The sequence below is a fragment of the Panthera onca genome, chromosome E2 (assembly GCF_046562875.1).
Source record: "Panthera onca isolate mPanOnc1 chromosome E2, mPanOnc1 haplotype 2, whole genome shotgun sequence".
Taxonomy (NCBI): domain Eukaryota; kingdom Metazoa; phylum Chordata; class Mammalia; order Carnivora; family Felidae; genus Panthera; species Panthera onca.
In genome coordinates, this window is record NC_138353.1 from 59,662,947 (window position 1) to 59,682,170 (window position 19,224).

General features: G+C 62.0%; 1 protein-coding gene across 1 annotated transcript in view; it reads right to left on the reverse strand.

Moving 5' to 3' along the window:
• The window catches only part of SLC7A5 (solute carrier family 7 member 5), a 32,745-nt gene that overhangs the window by 11,818 nt on the left and 1,703 nt on the right, over positions 1-19,224 (reverse strand). The window contains exon 2 of the mRNA XM_081791585.1: positions 7,300-7,425. Coding sequence (XP_081647711.1) covers positions 7,300-7,425 — 126 coding nt within the window. The remainder of the gene's footprint in view (positions 1-7,299; positions 7,426-19,224) is intronic.

The window sequence follows — 19,224 nt, forward strand, 5'->3', positions numbered from 1 at the left end:
CACGTGTGTGTGATCCGTGCACAGTGTGTGTGCACGTGTGGGCTGGAGACGCCCCAGGCAGGCGGATGGCTCTTGCTTTTGGTGACCACCACCCACGGGAAAGGCCGGTGGCTCAGAAGGACCCTGTGCCCTACGGATCGAGTGCTGGCACAGGGATAAAATTCAAGGCTTGATATACAGCCCTGGGGTTTTCAGGTAAGAGCCATAAGTTTTCAGCCCCAGGCCCCGTAGCCTCAGGGTTCTCACCAAGGGGTCACTCGTGCTGCGGTCACCAGCTCAGCGTTCTGACACGGACACACGGTCCTCCGCCTGAGACGAACGTGCCGGGCACGGAACTCCTGATGTAGAACAGTATTTTCTGGGATTTACAAGCTTGCTTTTGCAGTGTCTAAAATGCCAGGAAAATACTAGCGGCTCGGACCAAACACAGATTAAAGAATCTCACTGGGGGCCTCAGCCAGGTCTCTCCCAAACAGCCCATGAGATTTCTTTCCTAGGACCAGCGTGGCTGGGTCATCTGCCGGGACCTCCCTCAGTTGTCTGGGGCCTCACTCTGTCTGCAAAGTGCCCGAGGTCCCTTGGAGGAAGGCGGACATCCCAGCACCGCCAGACCCCGCAGCGTGGAGCGTGGCTGGCGGGCCTCCTGCTCCTGTCCCAGCGTGGGCTGGGGCAGGCACCGGTCAAACCTCAGCTAGTTCCTCCAGGCCGTCACCTCCCACAGGCACGGTGGGCCCGGCGGCGGCACACCAGGGACACAGGGAGGGACAGGAGCCTGAACTGCCTCGAGAGTGGCCGGCTCGCATGCGTCCCCGGCAGGGCTCCTGGCCGTGCTCAGCCTCGGCCTGTGCTGGACGCCGGCCCAGAAGGGAGACCCGTAGCTCCTCCGGGCTCCCGACCAAATGCTGGCCAAGCACGCGGCCCCTCCCTCTTGACGGGCATCAGAGAGTGGGCGCTGGGTCTGCCGGCTCCGTGTGGCACTTGGCCTGGGCGGCCACTCAGGGACACTGGCTGTGCCTGCCCTCACTGTCCTGGTGTCCTGCTGGGGCTGGAGCCCTAACAGCAGGCATTCTGGAAGGAGGTCTGGAGAGCTGGCGGGAGGCCCCGCCTGTCCGTCTCCAGGCCAGCGAGAAGCGGGCGAGACAGCCACACCTCCGCTGAATGATGTGTGTCGGCAGCTGCACCGAGCCCGGCGGCGACGGAGGCGGTGAGCAGGGGGTGGGGCGCAGCAAAGAGACACAGACTGTCCTGGTGAGGAGGGCAGACTCTAGACCCCACGCGTGGTCTCCAACACTGGCCTGCCCTCGGCAACCAGGGGATGTACGGCCACGTCTGGAGACACTGGGGGCTATCGTGGCTGGGGACATTTAGGGGGCAGAGGCCACGGGCGCTGTTGGACACCCTGGAAGGCAGAGGGCAGCCCCCAGATGGCAACAATTCAGGAACGGAAGCCCGGTCCACACACCGCTGCTCCCGTGGCTGGGGCAGACGCGTGAGCTGCGCCGGCCGTTCACTCCCCCAGACCCCAAACTGGGCTGCACTGGACAGAGGTGAATGACAACAGTCCCCCGATGGCCACTATGCTCCAAGCTGACCAGTCGGTCTCTGTCCCCACCGGGCCCCAGCCCACTCTGTGAGCAGGCAAGACTGATGGCCATGGACAGACAGACGGCACGTCCTGCTGTAGGCTCCAAGTGGGGGGCAGAAACCCTGGGACCCACAACTTACCGGGTCCCCTGTGCCAGCGCCCCTTCTCTGCAATTTTTCTGCAGACCTCAAAGCGGCCTCGAACTGCTGCCTCAAGAGAAGGCAGCTTGCCACCTCGGTGGGCCCGGCCCTCTGCTCTTTCTTCCGTGCCGCGGGCTAGCCCGAAGCCCCTCTGCTCAAGCCTGCCCGTCCCAGCCCTAAATCCCCTAAGTCGCGGCCACTGCCAGCGCCCTCCCGGACGGGCCGCGAGGAATGTGCACGCCAACGCGCGGCCAGACGTGCCCGTCGGCAAGCTGTGATGTCCCGGCAGAGCCTGCCTCCCACCCACTGGGACCCCCTGAGAAGCGGGGTAATTGGCGGGGGAATGCTCAGAGGCCCCAGGGAGCTGCTCTCAGAGAAAGCCAGCCCAGATCTCTGAGTCACACGGACGCAGCGATGGGAGTCATGGATGACGGGTGGGGGAGGGCACCCAGTGGCCCTTTTTCCCACCAGGGAAGTGTGCTAGACCCGTGGCTCCTGAATGAGGACAAGGGCTCCCTACAGGGTCTGCGGCTCCTGAGACCCAGCCCGACCTCTGTGTGGGAGGAAGGCCTGGTCAGGCATTCCCAGGCCTTCTCTGGGGCCCTGGGAGCCTGTCAACGCCCCAATCTGGAAATGGGCAGTGGGAGGCAGCTGCAGAAAATGCCAGAACTCTAGGTCTGGCCAGGCCCCATCCCCACCCAGTGCTTTCCCACAGCCAGACCAGCCCAGGGGCACCCCTCCTGGGACGGGGACACCACGGGAAAGTCATCCCAAACTGGGGAGCATCCACCGTGCTGGAACCTTCCGCCTCTGCTCCCACTTTATCCCTCTGGGGTCCCAGGGGATGGCCGTTTATGTCAAGAGATGTGCTGAACAGGGTCCCCCCAATTCATGTCAGCCCAGAACCTCTGAATGTGACCTGATTTGGAAAAGGGTCTTTGAAGATGGAATTAAGGTAAGGGTCTTGAAATGAGATCGTAGATGAGGGTAGGCCCTGAAGCCCACAAGTGTCCTTACAGGACACAGAGGCCACTGGGAGAGGCCCGGGGGACGAGGCAGAGAGGGCACAGTGCTGCAGCCACAAGCCCAGGGACGCCAGCAGCCTGAACAGACAAGCAGGAATCCCCCTGAGTTTCAGAGGGAACGCAGCCCTGATTCTGGACTTTTGTCCCCCAGAATTGTGAGGAGGACAACAGGACTCTGCAGACAGACTGGCGGGCCTCACTCTGTCTGGGTCAGACTCACTGGTCTCCACTCTGTGCCTCACGGACGTGCCTGGGATAAGCTGTGGCCTCGGGCTCCTGTTCTGTAAAATGGGCTGTCACCCGTGGGGCCACCAGACCTCCCGGGCAAGTCAACTCTGCACGATCAGAGCCCTCAGTGGGCCTGGGGACAAAGCACAGCGATGGGTCTCCAGCTCCGTCCAGACGCCAGCATCCTCGGAGAGGGTGCATCCTGCCGGCCAGTTCACCAGGTTCTTCTCTCCCACTGTCCCACCCCGGGGCGAGTCCCAGACGCCTGGTGTCTGTGCTCCAGCTCTGCCTGAGGTCTACGAACCGGGCAGGAATCTGGGTCTGGGGAGGCTGAGAGGTCAGTGCTTATTCACCTGGCCAGCGTCTGTCGCAGACGCCCCCGTCTTTTAACCCCTTGGAGGAGCTGACCCCTTGGAGGAGCTGGCCCCTCGGCCTTGAGATCTGCTGCAAACCTCAAATCCCAGTTGAAAGGGGCCCGCTCCCTACTGAACAGGCCGCCAGAGACCCCTGGGAACGAACCGTGCCCAGCGCAGGGCTCTGTGGCTGCTCTGCCCCCACCTCCCGTTCCTGGCCGCCCCAGGGCACAGGCGAGCCAGCAAGAGCTTTGATCTCCTGCCACAGGGTGGCCCAAGCAGACCATGTGATTTTGAATCTGTTACAACTCTGGATGCTGAGTTAGTGCAGAGGCGTGCAGACCCAAAGAAAAGGTCTCAACTAAAAATTATCAAAGAACATCCACAGGAAAACACCACCAAGCCTGCCTCGATGGTAGCTTTGCCACGCCTTCCCAAGTAGCCCCGTGACCTGTGGCTCTCAACGTTCAGCGAGGAGATGGGTCAGGGGCACCGGCCACCAGGTGATGGCCCTGCCCCATCCCACAGTCCCATCCCTGTTCCTGGGCCACAGGTAACCGGTGCAGGGTAGAGAACCGAACCCTAGCCCTACATGGCCCGTTATAGGGTCCTGCGATCCCGGCCCGACCCTGAGCCCCGCTGAAACGAGCCCCGAAGTCCTCTGTGAGGGGAGGCTAGGCTTGGGAACACTGAGGGTGTCTGGCCCCCCACTTTGAGGGGCAACAGCCCACTTCCTCGCTGCCAGGCTTGCCCATCCTGCCGGGACCGTCTCCCCCCATCCCGAGACCCCCTGTCACTTTGGGACAGTGCCCAGACACAGGAGATAATCAACACGGAAGCCAGGAGCCTCCACTTGTGGTACAAACCACGGCCAGGTGTCCTGGCAACTGGGACGAACGTCCCAGAAGCGGGGTGAACTTCTGTGAGCTGCTGGGGGCTCGGGAGGGCAGGGGGCTGGGGGGCAGGACTGCCTGGCGCATGGAGACTGCGCCTCCCACGACCTCCCTCAGCAGAGGGCATCGTGCAGGGGGACGCGGCGAGGGAGGAAGCACTTGTATCTGTACAACTGGGCCGTCCACACCGGCCGCTCTCCCCCCTCCCGATGCTGCAGCCCACGCAAAACCACAAGGGTCCCATTGTGTGCCCCCCGGGAGGGGCCTGGGCACAGGGACGCGCCTGTCGCAACCCGCTCCCACCTTCTGGGCTGGGAAACGCCTACTTGGCTTCGGGAACAGCCTGACCTCGGGGCCACGGCGCCTGCAGGGTGTCCAGTAAGGAGCCAACAGAACAAAAGACACAGCAGGTGGAGGCGGCCGGCAGGTACGGGCCTCAAAGGGCCTCTGTGGCCTCCCCGGCCAAGCGGCCCACGCTTTGTGCGGCAGCCACTGGGTCTGAAATGCTGACCTGAGTTCTGTCTCCCCTTTGGAGGACGCTGGGAGCAAATGCAGACAACTCGCGTGACGCCGGGCCCGCAGGCCCGACCCCGCGGGGCCCCCAGCCCCAGCCGCAGGGTAGCTGAGCTGCTCCCACGCGGGACGGCTTGGCCCGGGACCCTGCAGAGCAGTCTCTCTGTTCGACTCTGCGCCTGCATCCAGCCTCCCCCTCCCGCCCTCAGTCCTGGTCCCAGCTGGCGCCTCGTCCGCCCGCCCGTCTGCAATTCTCCTGTTCACGTGCTGTCTGGGGTCCCCAGCCCACGGCTGAGCTCTGGCCAGCAGGGGCCACCGGGGCCAACAGACTTGTACTCGGGGCCCGGGAAGTTCTGGCGAAGGACGGTGTGATGAACAACTGCTCGCAGGTCTCGAGATAACGAGCCCAGTGGGGCCCATGGCTGACCCATGGCCGGCTGGCCTCAAGTCCCTTCTGCGGCCCTTGGGCCCACCTGGGTGCTGGGGGTGGGGGTGGGGGTGGGGAGGACACCAACCACCATGCCCGGCGGAGCGGGGCGCCCGGGGTCTGCGCGATGCTTGGGCACAACCAAGCCACCAGCACGGGGACCCAGGGCCTCTGGCAGGCGGACCTACGGACTCCACCGTAGGAGAAGGGGGTCGACGTCTGCAACGTGTCCCCCGGAAGGGAAGGCATTCGTCTGGGAACGACATAAATCTCTTGAGGAAAACCAGGAGACAGATTCTACAGGCGCTGCACTGTATCCCAAGTTGAGGAAGGAATTGCTCTGGGGAGGAGGAGGCTTTCGACAGCAACACGATTATAAACGTATTAGGTATTCTAGCTGAACAAAAGCCCTTTGCTATCCCTACTGAAATCTGTTTTTACAAAAGTCAGGTCGCCCCCTCCACATTCCTCATCATACCACCCAAGCAAATACCTTCACGGGCAAGTCTTTCGAAGGCCGAGCGTCCTGGCTACACAAAGCCTGGTCGGCTGGGTCCCACCCACCAGGCCAAGCTCCTCACGAGGCTTCAGAGTTATTCAGCCCCGACCAGGGTCCTCGAGACCCGAGGAATAAGGAGAAAGATAAGGTCTTGTCTTAAAGAAGAGGCCAGAAGCCGAGCCCCAGGACGGCTCCCGGAGTGCGGCGGGAGCGCCCAGAGGCACGCACTGGGGCACGTCCCGCCCCCGCCCCCAGCCCTGCCCGGGGGGGCTCACCCGAGCGTGGGTGGGTGATCTGACACCACTGAGGCCGAGGCACCGGTCGGACACACTCTCAGCATGACGTCCAGCTCCTGAAGCAGTGACCTACCTTCCACAGAAAGTGATCTGGAAATCAGCCGCCATTTCCCCTTCGATGCCGACAGAACCAGAGCCCGTGGGTGCTGGGTGGTCAGAGCTTCCTACACGTTAACGTGCTCGATGACGACAATCTGCCCAAACTCTCTGGATTCTTGCTGCCACTTTACTAGGTCAGTGTGGACCAGCACGGGGGCCTCTCTTTACCCCCAGAAGAGGGCCCGTGAGGGCAGGCACTGTGGCGGCCACCGCAGCCCCGCGTGCACCCAATTCTGCAGAGTCACGCGCGCCCCCCTGCACAGGCCCGTGGTCTGTGGACGCTGGGTCCCCATAAATCACAGTGCCCCGCGTGGCCATTACAGGGAAGGAAACAGGAGAGTCCGGAACCACAAGATGAATTTCTGGGTGTCACAGCAGACGCTCAGAGGACACGGCAGGTGTGGGGCCACGAGGGGTTTTCTACCCACTCCACGCCCAGCTAGCCAGCAGCTGGGTGAAGAGGGTGGACGGGAACAAAGACGCCTGCAGCTGCCCACGTGGGGTGTCACAGTGGGGAAGACCGGCACCAGACCTGCAGCTTGGTGCCAGCACCGACCTTGGACAACGTAAACCCGGTCCGAATCCCGGCTCGCCCCCACGACCAGGGGAGTCAGGCTGGGGGGGGGGGGGGCACCGGGTACTGCCTTCCCGCACCCCAGTGCCCTGAGGGCACGCAGAACGGGGCCAATGCAGGGGCCGGGGACACGAGCTCCGCCTGTGTGCCCCTCGGCGACCTTCTCTGAAGGGGCCCTCAGGAGCTGCCCTGCACCAGCCGCTGCGGGATCTCTGATGCCCTCCCCTGTCCGCAGGAGAAACTTTACTTCTGTTCCCGGCGCTGCGGGCCACACCACCACCGAAAGCCGCCAGACCTCATGGCGGGGGCTCCCACATCCTCCCCCGGGGCGGCTACACTTCATCAGACAGGCCCTTAAGATTTGTGCTCCTGGATGCGAGATCCGCCTCAGCAACAGGCAAACCAGCAAGAGCTCCACCCCGTTGCGCCCTCCACGCGCTGGCACAGCACTAAGGTCACTCTGCGAACCCCCACGTCGCCATCCGACCCCTGCCCTCAAGTGTGGGTAGGAGAGTGAGGTTCGGAGGGGACAGGGCGGGTCTGTTTCTCCCCATCGCTCGCGGTGGATTTAACTTGTGGGGTGATGCTCAGTCTCTCTGCCGACGGCTCAAATGAAACCATGCGCACGCGGGGCATTCGGGGACGGGGGCCCAGAGGTTACACTCACCCTTCCCGATCTGGATGAAGCCCAGGAGAACGATGAGGGCCAGCGCCAGGAGCTTGGCGGCAGCGAAGGCGTCCTGGACTCGGGTGGCAGCCTTCACGCTGTAACAGTTCACGGCCGTGAGCAGCACTGTAGAGAGAGGGCAGCAGTGAGAAGGCAGCCGGCGGGTTCCGCTATGCTTGACCTTCTCCAGGCCTAAGGTCAAAGGCGGAGGACTGCACCACTTGACTCTCGACGAAGCTACGGTCCCACAAGCCCCCCCCCCCCCCCCCCCCCCCCCCCCGGGACCGGGACCGTCATCAAGGAGTTTCAACGGATGAATTTCCCCCTCCTACGGGGAGGTCACCACGGCCGGTCCCGCCCCTCCCCCACCCCACCTGCTGCGCACCTGGGCGGCCCCGCCTTCGGAGCTTAGGTTGCAAACGCACATTTGCACATTTGCACTCGGAGGAGGCTGCGCTCGCTGTGCACGCCTCTCACGGTTTCAGCACGATTTAGGTGCCCGCACAGCCCACCTCACTTCCTGAAGGCAAGGAACCCTTTCTGCAGAGAGAACCTGCTGGAATCCCACCAAGGAAACGGGTGAGATACTAGTAGCACAAAACGATTTCACAAGCCAAGTGCTGGCACCACGGGGTGATTCTGACACGCGAAGTGGGGACTTAAGGTGAGGCCACAGCCCGGGGCGCGGGGGGCCGACACCACTCAGGCGGGTCCAGCTGGTAAAGAACACAATAGGCACTCACCCCCGCCCCGTCCTACTGCTATTTTCACAGCAAACACTGAAGACAAAATCACACCTATCACAGACGGCCCCCCCCCCAGCCCCCCAACGCGGAAGGGAGGGGAGATGGGACTGGGCAGGGGGCGCTGCCCAGGCAGGCTGCCAAAGCAGGCTCCATAAGCTCGCCTGGACACGCACACCCAAGCCCCGCCGGGGCTCCCTGTGGGACCCCGGACCTGAGCCAAAGTTGGGATATTCGGGTGTGCAGGAGACACGGGTAAGTGTGTGCTCAGGGACCTCATGGCCACTCCATAAACTCACAGCAAAACAAAATTATACTAGAACAAAGGAAAGAAACAAATGCTCAACACCGAGACCTTCCGATTCACTGTTTCTAACTCTCATATGCTCAGGTGGTCTACAATGCGGACAGACGCTCTAAGGGTGAGCTGCTCACGCTCTGGTCCTGACTCTGGGCACAGCACCTTCACGAAGGTGCTAGAAATCGGCTGTGCAGGGACTACTCACACCAGGAAATCCTTGAGAGCACAGGGCTGGAGCTGGGAGGGGCCTCTCCATGAGTCCCCCCAGGCCCCCTGCCCTCCCTAATCCTCGGGAGAGAGCTCGGGGCTGGTCCCTCCACACTGACCAGCAGGGCTGGAGCTGGGAGGGGTCTCTCCATGAACCCCCCCAGGGCCCCTGCCCTCCCCGCTTCTCTGAGGACCGCAGAAAGGTAAGAAACACTGGCAGGATCTGCTCACGTTTCCTCTCTGCCGGTCACAGCCAACCCAGGGCCGGCAGACCCCAGGTGGCTCCTTTCCCCAGCCAGAGTAATTACATGTAATTTTACAGTTCGGGGAGTAGGACCCAAAGAAATAAATCCACACTAATGAAGTGGATGAGGCAGTTCAGGTAGAAGAAAAACAGGAACTCTGCCCGGCGTGCTCTGGAGAAGATTAAGGCTTCACCGGCCACCTGCTTATCGCTCCAGGAAATTAACTGACACCTTAATGGCACCCTCCCCCACTCCCATTTTCCTCCGCTGCCCTGAGCTCTGGCTGATGCAATGGCCTACCAAGATGGTGCCCGGCAGGAAGGGTTCAGGTGGAAACTGTCCTGAGAGCAGTTAGCTGCCCTTCCTAAGCTGAAACAGTCAGTACATCCCGGCACTGGGTGACAGCACAGAGCTGCGACGTTTGGGCCTGGCCCGGACCCCGGCCCAGCCCCCTGGGCTCCTCGGCTGTGGTTCTGCACCTGCAACCTGCAACGGCCAGGTCCGCAGTAAAATGAGCTGCCTCAGGGCGGTGGGGCTCAAGACACAATGTCCACATCACCGTCCTGAAGTAGGAGCCGTGCCCGGCCAAGATGAGGGACCGAGGTGTGCCCGGGGCAACCAGCACTGGTGACCTTCACTGTGTGGCCCCGGGGAGCGGGCACAGGCTCCGTCCAGGCCCTCAGAGCCAACAGGGAGATGGCTGTGGTGTATTAACCACATCAGCACTGCCATTCTCAGCACAGAAGACGAAACAGAGGCTCACAGTGGCCCCCTGTGCCGAGGTGTTAGGGGGCAGACCCTCTGGGGCCCTTCTGACACCCCCCAGGAATCGCAGTGAAGGCCAGGGACAGGATGAATTCCCTCTCCCTGCACTGGTACTGATCCAACCTGCCGCGGGGCTGGGATCCAGGATGGAAGGGCCCTGAAGGTGAGGCCGGGCTCGGGGCTGTTCCTTCCTGCCACTCGGTCCCAGGGAGCCTCTGCACACCGAGAGGGTGGGGCCGCCGGGGGCTTTTCCGGGACGGCCTCACATTTCCTTCTGTGGGAGTGTGACCACCTTATAGGGGAAGTGGGGAATGACTCTGGCAACTCGGCAGCTAGCATTCCGCCGCTCCCACCCCCCCCCCCCACCAGCCCCAGAGCGCATTCGGCAAGAGGCCGGCCCATTGCATCATTCCTCCATTCATGCCCCGGGAGCGGGAGGGGGAGGGGAGGTGTGGCGTAGCCGAGGCGGGAGCCCGCTTCTTCCGCCAGCCCTGCCCCCCTGAGCCGCGCCAGGCTCTAGAAACCCGGAACGGCACTGCCGGCAGAGCGCCACCGGCTCTGGTGGCACGACTTGCTCCCTGGGGTGTCTCCACACCTCTCCCCGTTTCTCAGGCTCCAGGACGGGGAGCTGGCTTGCCCAGAGACCCCAGCTCACGGGGGCAGCACAGAGGCCGGGGCTCCTCGGTCCCGCTGCTCCAGCTAGAACACCCTGAGCCCCAGGCAAGGAGGGCCGGCGGGCTGCAGGCTGGAGGGGAAGGGAACTGATCACAGAACAAACAGGACCTTGTAACACTTACTTCTTTTAGAAAAGGGATTGAAACATCTGATGAAATTCTAATGTTCACTTACTTTTGGCCAACGAGTAAATAAATGCTTGAACATCCTCCTTAGTGTTCCTTTTTAAAACAGTTTCAAAATGAAATGTAATCTTAAGTAAATACACGAATTCATCAGGGACCCACTGTCCTGTGGCCTTGACAGAAGCAGCCCCGGGGTGGCGTCCAGAGCAGTGTCTGTGCATTTCGGCCACCCTGCCTTTAAGCTCCTACACCTTGACAAGATGCCTTCAGAAGGGGGGGGGGGGGGATGCTGGGACTCTGGGTGGGAGCCCTGCAGGCTAGCTGTGTTGTCCCTGTCCCCCGCGGACTCGCAGCCCTCCGCGGCCGGGAGAGGACAGGTAACCGCGGGGCACTGCCCAGCGGGCCGGCTGACAGGCGGATGCGCTGTCGGGGAGCTCCCCACGCTGGCACCCCCAGATAAGCACGACGGAGTTGGCACGCGGAGGCAGCTGGGGCCAGGGAGATAAGCCGGCTTTGGGCTGCCTGAGGACAGCCAGGAGCGGGCTGGGGCATCCACACCGGGAGCTTATCCTTCAGGGGTGTGTCTGTCCCATCCTTGTCCTGCCGTGACCTCGACCACCTCACGGGCCAGCAGGGGCCCCACTTGCGACCCCACCTCCTGTCCAGATACACCTCGATGGTGGGCAGTGCTGCCCAGTGAAGGGGGACAGCCCCACGGCCTCACAGGACACCTGATCACAGTCAGAGCCTGCCCCCGGCTCCAAGCCTGACTAGGGGGCTTCCGTTCCCGTCTGCAGACTCCCCCTCCTCGACCCTGAGCACAGGGTGTCCCGGGGGTGCGGCCACCGGTGGTTGTCAGATGTGACTCAGGACACGCTCCCCACTCTGCTTCCCCAGACCTAGTGGGGCCACCTTCACAACAGCACAGGTGGCTGTGAGTGGGGGAGGGGGGAGCATACTCACCACCACCACTCAGGCCACCAGCCTCCTCCTGGCCCTGGCCTCTGCCCCTGGGAGGGGGTTATGTGAGCAGGACCCAGCCTGGCCCCACCTGACTTCTAGAAAACGGCCTGTTAGGTGTTCTGTTGGCTCATTCAGCTGTTCCCCTCGCGCAGAGGGGAGGCTCAAAACGCAAGGGGAGCCTGTTTTCACTTAAAAACAGCAAAAGAAAACACAAAAAAAGCACACCAACTGAAGGTACCATGCTGATGAATTTATCAGGCCCAGTGGTCAGGCCTGTACTTCCTCAGGTAACAAAACCAGCAAGGATCTTAATAACAAGAACAGTGTATGAGCACCTGCTCCATACGCAGACTCACTCTATCATTCAGTGCCCTCCACGCACAGAAGCTGGCCCATTCCCTCTGCTGACCTGAGGTCAAACACACTAGGGGAAGGTCATAAGCAAGCCCAACAGAACCATCCAGAAAGCACAGCATCTGGCTACTGGCCAGTACCTGCTGATCAGGAAATCAAGTCCAATGTCCCCCCAGGCGGCCGCAGTGATGGACCCACCTCGTTCCTGGACCAAGGATCTGCAGGGACTGTCCACCCCCCCAGGATGGAAGGACCCAAGGTCAGAGCCCCCAAGCCTAGAACCTCACTGCCTGAGTCCTGCTGAAGAGCCACTAGTGAGCAAGGCTACCTCACACAGATGGGGGACTCACTGGCAGGAAATGGCCAGATGGCACGGAGACGCAGGCAAATGAGCACTGTTTGGCCAGAGCTTTGCTGGCAGGCGGGAGGCAGGAGAGGAAGTGGCCGTCAGGCTGTGTCAGTTCCAGGAAGCTCGGCCAGCCTGGTCCCCCGGGTGTGCCTGGGGCAGCCCCGGGCCAAGGAGCAGAGCCGGCCTAAGACCTGGGCCCCAGAAAGCGGCCAGGCTGTCCCCTGGAGCCTACCCCCCCGCCCCAGTCAACATCACGGTGTTCGAACCCCAAGCCTTGGCTGCAGGTGGCAGCTCCCGGGGCAGCAGCCGGTGACCGCACACTCGCTTAGGCTCTGCGAGCTCAGGCTGGCATGGCCAGGCAGCGGGCGGAGTAGTCATCCAGGGGCCTGACTTCCGAAGGGGCGCCCAGCCACTCGGCGGGTCTCGTTCGGCCTCTGCCGTATCTATGCGAACCCACCCAGCACGCTCAGGGGCCCAGAGCTCAGCAGGTGCTCAGGAGCGTGGGGCTCGCTCAGGTCCAGATGTCCTCGGGCTCACTGCGAGCCCCCCTTCCAACAGGGCCTGGCAGCCGTGATCACCTGCCCCCCCCCCCCCCTCCTTTCCTGCCTTAACTTTCTCATCCCTGCCAACGCAGATAGGGTCTCAGGCTCCAGGGAGCCCAGAGGCCCCTGAGGGCCTTGTAAGAGAGCCAGTCGGGGCCCTACTCCAGAGCGCGAGATTCCAGCCAAGAATCTGCATTCCTAACTGTCCTGGTCCAGAGATCCCACTCGGAGAACCCAAGGGTGGCTTCACCTTCTTTGGGCTCCAAGAAAATGAGTACGTGGGACCCAACAACACCCCGGAACCGTCTGAGAGGGCCGACCTCACTCTGGAATGTGCTAGAACACTGAACCAGTTCAGGTGACAGCCTGGCTCCAAGGAGTTGTTGAGATGGGACCCAGGGCTCCCTCGGCTCCCTCGGCAAAGAGGCCACTGCCTGCGGGAGAAGCCAGCGGGGACACCGGCTCTCAAGCACCGCCCCCCCCCCCCCCCCCCCCCGCCCCCAGGTCTTGCTGATTCACTGCTTTTCTGTGAAAAGAAATGACTGATAGGCTAATATCACATTTTCAAATTCCCCAGAACACTTGGCTTTTCAAGTTCAAACGACCAGCCCTGGAATACATGTTTCCGTATTTTTTTTTTTCCATTTTTAACCAGGGCTGGGTGACAGCTGACCCCACGGCCCGGCAGGCCGGGGGTGGGCGTGGGGTGGGGTGGGGGTGTCGGCCAGCCTCAGGAACGGGGCTGACGCATTCGTTTCCAAACACGCCAGCAAGAGGCAAATTCGGTCTGCTCCGAAATCTGCCAGCGCCCCTGGCAGACAGCGACTTCTCACTTTGGCGGGCTTCTCTGAAGCACGAGTCCTGGAGAATGGGGGGAGCTCTGCCTCAGCTCTGAGCGCATCCCCGCCTTCTGACCTGCTGTGTGATCTGGGGCAGGCTACTTGGCGCGTCTGGGCCGCCTTCCTCACGGCAGCCGGGGGGCGAATTCACATGCGGGCTCAGCGGTACTCCACCTAGGTCACCACAGGGTGTGCAGGTCTGTGCGGGACAGACCAGGCCGTTGCTCCCAAGACCCAGTGCCTGGCGATCTCCGCGGTGGCCCAGAACCACTGCCCCCCCGCTCCTTCAGCACTTTTACTAAAGAAGGAAAAGGAGAGAAAAACCTGCCGGAGGTGCGGCCCCCGAGGGTGAGAGCACGGCCGAGCATCCAACCCGATGCCCTCCCCTGAGAGTTGGGTAAATGGAGCTCAGAGAGGTTGTCTGACTTGCCAAAAGTCACACAGCCGTCACCAAGGGAGTGGGGAGAGACGCTCAGCTCTCCCGAGTCCAACTCCCGAGCTCTGGCCCCTGGAGCGGGGGCTTCGATCCCAGCTCCTCGTGAGAAGCACCACCCACCCCCCCGACCTGCTGACTCGGACGTACAGTCAGGCTGACACCCACCGATGGGGGCAAATCCCACAGAGACCCACCCACCACGCGCACACCCGTGATTCAAGTGTCCTGGGCACCGTCTAAAGGGAGGGTCCGGGTGGGTGCAGGACAGTGCCCTGTGCTGGTTTAGACCAGAGTCTGAAGCAGGCCGTCCCCTCAGCGTGGGGCCTTGGACAGGCGTCTGCCGCTCTCTGGACGGTGGGTTTCTCGCGCGGGCCCGGAGGGACTGTGCCCAGACGAGTGCCAGCCAAGAGCATCCCGGGTGGGCATCCCCCCTGCGGGCCCCCCATTAGGCGACAGGGCCTTCCTGGAGCTATAGTGTCTCCCTCCCACCGGGTAAGGTGGCCCCAGGACAGGGCCCAACCCCGACTCTGCTCCCTGGCCTCCAGCCCTGACACCGCGAACTGCGGTCTTCACGTAGACCGGACGCCGCTGAGGCTCCGCGAGCCCCGCCACCCTGGAGAAGAGCCAAGGTTGACAAGCCCTCTCCCTCCGTGTTCCGGAAGCGGCTCACTGCCAAGAAGCCCCCGCCCCTGGAGACCCTCACCCGTGACAAGCCCGGAGCGGGCCCTCAAACTGCCTCTGCGCCCCGGCAGCGACGAGTGCAGCCGCCCTACCCCACGGATCCGCCCGAACAAAATGCCCACTAACCAAGCCGTGGTCCGGCCTCCCAGCCTCCCAAGACCCCCGACCCTGGTGCTGCTCAGGGCGAGCCAGCAGCCGGGCCTCTGGGTGGGGGAGACACTCCTCTAGCAGCGCCCCACCCGGCCGCCCTCCCCCCACGCCCACCCCGGACCCTTCCCTTAGCTCCGGGAGGGGGGGGGGGGATGTCTAACATGATTGTAGGAAGACCCCCCCCCCCCCCCAACCACACACACACACACCGCGTCCAGGGCCTGCTAACGCGTGAGTGCTGCTGCACGGGTGCCCAGATTACAGGTGGCTCCAGCCACCCCCACCCCGCTCCAACTACAGGACCCACACCTCACAGGGCAGGGCCATAGCTCCTGGTCCCTCCCCCAGCCCGTCCACTGCTGCCCTCCCCAGGCACATCTGCCCTGCCGTCTTTCATTTCTGGACAGTCCCTGTCACCTGCCCCCGCTGTGATGAGATTGTTGACTCACACCCTCCGCAGGATCGGCCTGTGCGCCCCCGCTCTGAGCTCTGAAACACCGGCCCGGAGAGGCTAAGCGCCCAGCCCCGGGTCACACGGCCCCAGGGACTCACAGAACTTGCCTCTGCAGCAGCCCTGGGCCTTCCAGATAACTCAGGCCGGACGTGAATGTGTCTGTGCCGGGTTCGGGCAGCTCACGCAGACCTGGACAAACGCAAGGCCGGCCAGAAGGTCGCAGGGGGCTTCAGGCTCATGTTTCTGGGCAGTGGCCTCGGTTCTATACTGGCTACGTTTTGAGGGACTCACGGACAATCACGGACAATCACAGACAATCGGCTGGGTCCCAGCAGCGCCAGATGTCTGCCAGCAAGCAAGGTCAGGCTGACTCGGGAGCACAGATCAGGTTGCAAACACGCGCCAGGGGCAGGAATGGGAAGTTGGTGCCCATTCCTCACCTAGCGGGAGGGGTGGGTGTGACCCAGGTCCACAGGGACAGGTGTGTGTGACGCGGGTGCTGGAGAGCCACCCGGGACAGCCAGCCTCCAAGCAAGAGTCCGGGATTCTGCCGGGAGCCAAGAAGCTGCTGGACTGGGCAGTGGTCTGGGGCGGGGCAGGGCTAGTCCCGTCGGCGGGATGAAGGCTGGGGGTGGGGACAAGCGCGCTCTGGGTGGCACCCTGGGCCAGCAATCCAGATGAGGGCGCGAAGGTCATGCCCCCTGAGGGCGGAGAATCAGGTATACCCCTGGTTCCCAGCACCTGCTATGGGTCACAGAAGGGGCATGGGGACTGGAGGTCAGCGTGGGCACGGGAAGGGGCGCACGCTGGGGGGCAGCGGTCCACCACCCTGCTCCAGAAGCTACTTTGCGAGGTGAAGACCTGGAGAGAAGAGGACAGGCTCCCTAGGCGGCTCTGCATCCAGGCTCTGGGGCTCGGTCAGGGGGAAAAGCACTTCCCAGCGAGTCGGGGCCCACGTCTCCTCACCCCGGCTGGCCGGGCGCCCACAGGTGGCGATCCTGGCGTCTGCCGCTCTCGCCAAAGATGTGGCCTGGTGTCCCCACACACGTGATGAGAAAAGGCAGTTCAGCACGGACAGTGCCACAGCCCCGGGCTCTCGGCCCACCGCTGCCTCAGTTTCCCTGGCTGCAGAGAGGGGAGGAGAACACTGGTTTCAAAGGCTGGGGCAGGAGCCTGTGAGGAGAGGTGTGAGTTCAAGCACCGCCGGCTTGGAGACGTCAGATCCACCCCCGCCACCGTCTGCGGGCAGGGGCGTGAGAGCCCCGTGACTGGGCGCGCTTCGGAGTTAATACGCCCGCCACGCATTTCTGCCCAGAGTCTGCACATTCCACTGGATTATCAAAGGGGGTCCGTGACCCGGGGAAAACAGGGTCAGAAATGCCCACCCAGCGCCTCCCACTTCTCTTGAGGTCACGCGCTTTTGTGAAGTACCCCACAGGCCTCAGCTCCAGTCCCGTGATTCGGCGTGACTGGCTCCGCGGCCGGAGCACGTTCGTGTCTGGCTGGGAAAGGCAGATTTCAGGGCTCATGACTGGGCTGTCATCTGCACTTAGTTCACAGCTTGCGACTCTGGGGACACCAGCTCCTTGGAAACACCCAGAAGCCTTTGCCTCGTGCAGAGAGGGATTTGGCCCTGGGGCGGCCAGCAGGCGTTCAGACGCCCTGAGGCAGGCGATACAGTGGTCTACACATTGTGCAGTAGGGGTCTCACGCCTCCAGGAGCAGGTCACTGCCCAGAGCTGATGCAGAAGACGGGGGGGGGGGGGGGCTACGGCCATGGCCTCCCCTCCCCCACTGGCCATCATCGCAATGGACTTACCCTCAAGTCAGCAGGCCAAACCCACCCCTTATCTGTGCCCTTCACCTACAGGACAGCCGGTCTCCTGCCCCTGAGGCAGGGAGGGACGATTTGTGTGACAGGCATTTCGCAACTCAGACCCCAGCCCCAGAGGGGACGCTGGTGTTCACCTCTGGCTTTTTCCTGCCTCCGTTCTCCCTCCCTCCTTCTTTCTGCCGAACTGGAACAGACCAAGTTCTAAGGTAGCTCGAGAGGTGAAAGGTGAACACCAGACAGAGAGCAGCGTTGAGGATAAGTTGCAGCCACCCTGTGAACTGGGGACTCTGCGTGCCGAGCTCATTAAATACCAGGCAGGGCCGTGACCCATTCCCATTTCACAGATGCGGAGTCAGACTGGGACGTCCGAGTGGATCTCTTGAGACGGAACCCAGCTCTGCTCACGTGCAGGGCACAGCCACCCGACGTGTCTCGCACGAGAAGGCAGACCAGAGCGCTTTCCAGACCCCACAAAGGCCACCACCCTGAAGGGGACCACTCCGAGTTCTACAAGTGAGTCTGAGCTGTGGCTCTCCCAGTGGGCCCCCAGCAGCCTGCAGCCACTTGCCTGACACCTTTGTGTGCAGGGTAGGGGTGACTACGAGAGGGGTGCCTCTCCCTTGACATAAAGGACCCAAGCAGGCGTCTGGACCTTGGGCCAGCTCTCGCTGCGGCCTCAGTTTAAAAACAATTTTTTTGTTTATTTATTTATTTTGAGAGAGAGAGAGAGCAGAGAAGGGGCAGAGAGACAGAATCCTAAGCAGGCTCCGCACCATCAGCACGGAGCCCGATGCGGGGCTCAAACCCACAAACGGTGAGATCATGACCTGAGCCTTGACCGACTGAGCCACCCAGGTGCCCTCAACACTGGACCCATTTTGCAGAGAAAGCCCACACAGGGAGGTCAGAAAAACTGCCAACAGCCAAGTGAGGCTGGCGAGAATCTCAGCTCCGGTCTGAGTGACTTCCGCCCAGAAGGCGAACCCAGCAGTATCGAGGTTTCAAGCAGACCTCACCAACTGTCTGTGGAGCGAGAATGTAAACCGAGACTCAGGCCAGATGAAAGGTGAACGCAGCAAGTTTCTCTCACCTTTACCGCCAGAAACCCCAGAGCCACACTATGGAGGGGCCCCATTATCGGTCATCTCGGACAGACTTAGAAGAAAAGGGCTTTCATTCCCACGGATATCTAGAGACAGCAGGACCAGTCTACGCACCAAAGCCAACCTGTTTCAGAACACCACTGTTTAAGCAGCAGAAAGCAACTTACGGTAGGATATGCCCAGGGCACCAAAAGACCGACCAGCAAAACGGAGAACTTTGTTCTGGCACCCAGGACACTCTGCTAGCAGGAACGGGCCACCAGGCCCTTCCACGGGGTCCCACAGGGATGCGCGAGGGGCGGAAAGCAGTGCGGAGCGCCCTTCTTCTTGAGTAGAAATTCTAGAACCCGGGCCTTTGTGGGATACTTGAAGAACACTCAGACACTTTCCGCGTGCCCCTATAAGGACAGGCCTGCCCCGCTGGACACCCGTAACCTTTCTCCCTGCTCAGTTCAGGGCGGCCTGTGCCAGCGAGCTCTGAGTTCTGTGAGCCTTGGACGAGCCCTTGGCCCTTTCCAGACGGAGTAAGGCTCTAGACTAGTGCTCTGCCTGCGGCGCGTCCCATTCTGTAATGGAAAATCCTCTCTCCGTGGGAGAAAGCCACCCACATCCACCCACAAGGTGCTTCAGAGATAAAGAGCCACAAGGGCTGATCGCCACGTGGAAACTGTAGCCCCCGCTCACAACTCACACTGGCATTGCCACAGCGCCACGGGGTGGGGGGGGGGGGGCGCCGGGCGGCTGGCAAGGCTGTACCCACCACAGTCCCCCTGCAATCCGTCTACTCAAACCCAAGAGCTTAAAAAAGTAAGGGATTTATTTTTAAAGACTAGAGAACAGGCACTTTAAAGATACTATTTACTTCACTACGTTCTAGGCCCAGACGTTAAATCGCCTTGTAATAATATTGCATCATAAAGTCGTCCTGCCTTTAGACGGGCTTTTCCCTACACGGCCCAATGTGTCATCCCATAAAAAGCCTCATCTCAAACCTACCAGAAGCCACGGGTTTCCCTGTGTTCAAGCAGATCGACTATTGCTGTAACTCTCCCTAGATTTAGACCAACGTTTTTCTTAAGCTGAGATTCACATCACTGAGCGAGACCGCCCCAAAAAAGGCAAATAACGCTCCTTCAGCCGGCGTGGCTGCTCTGTTCAG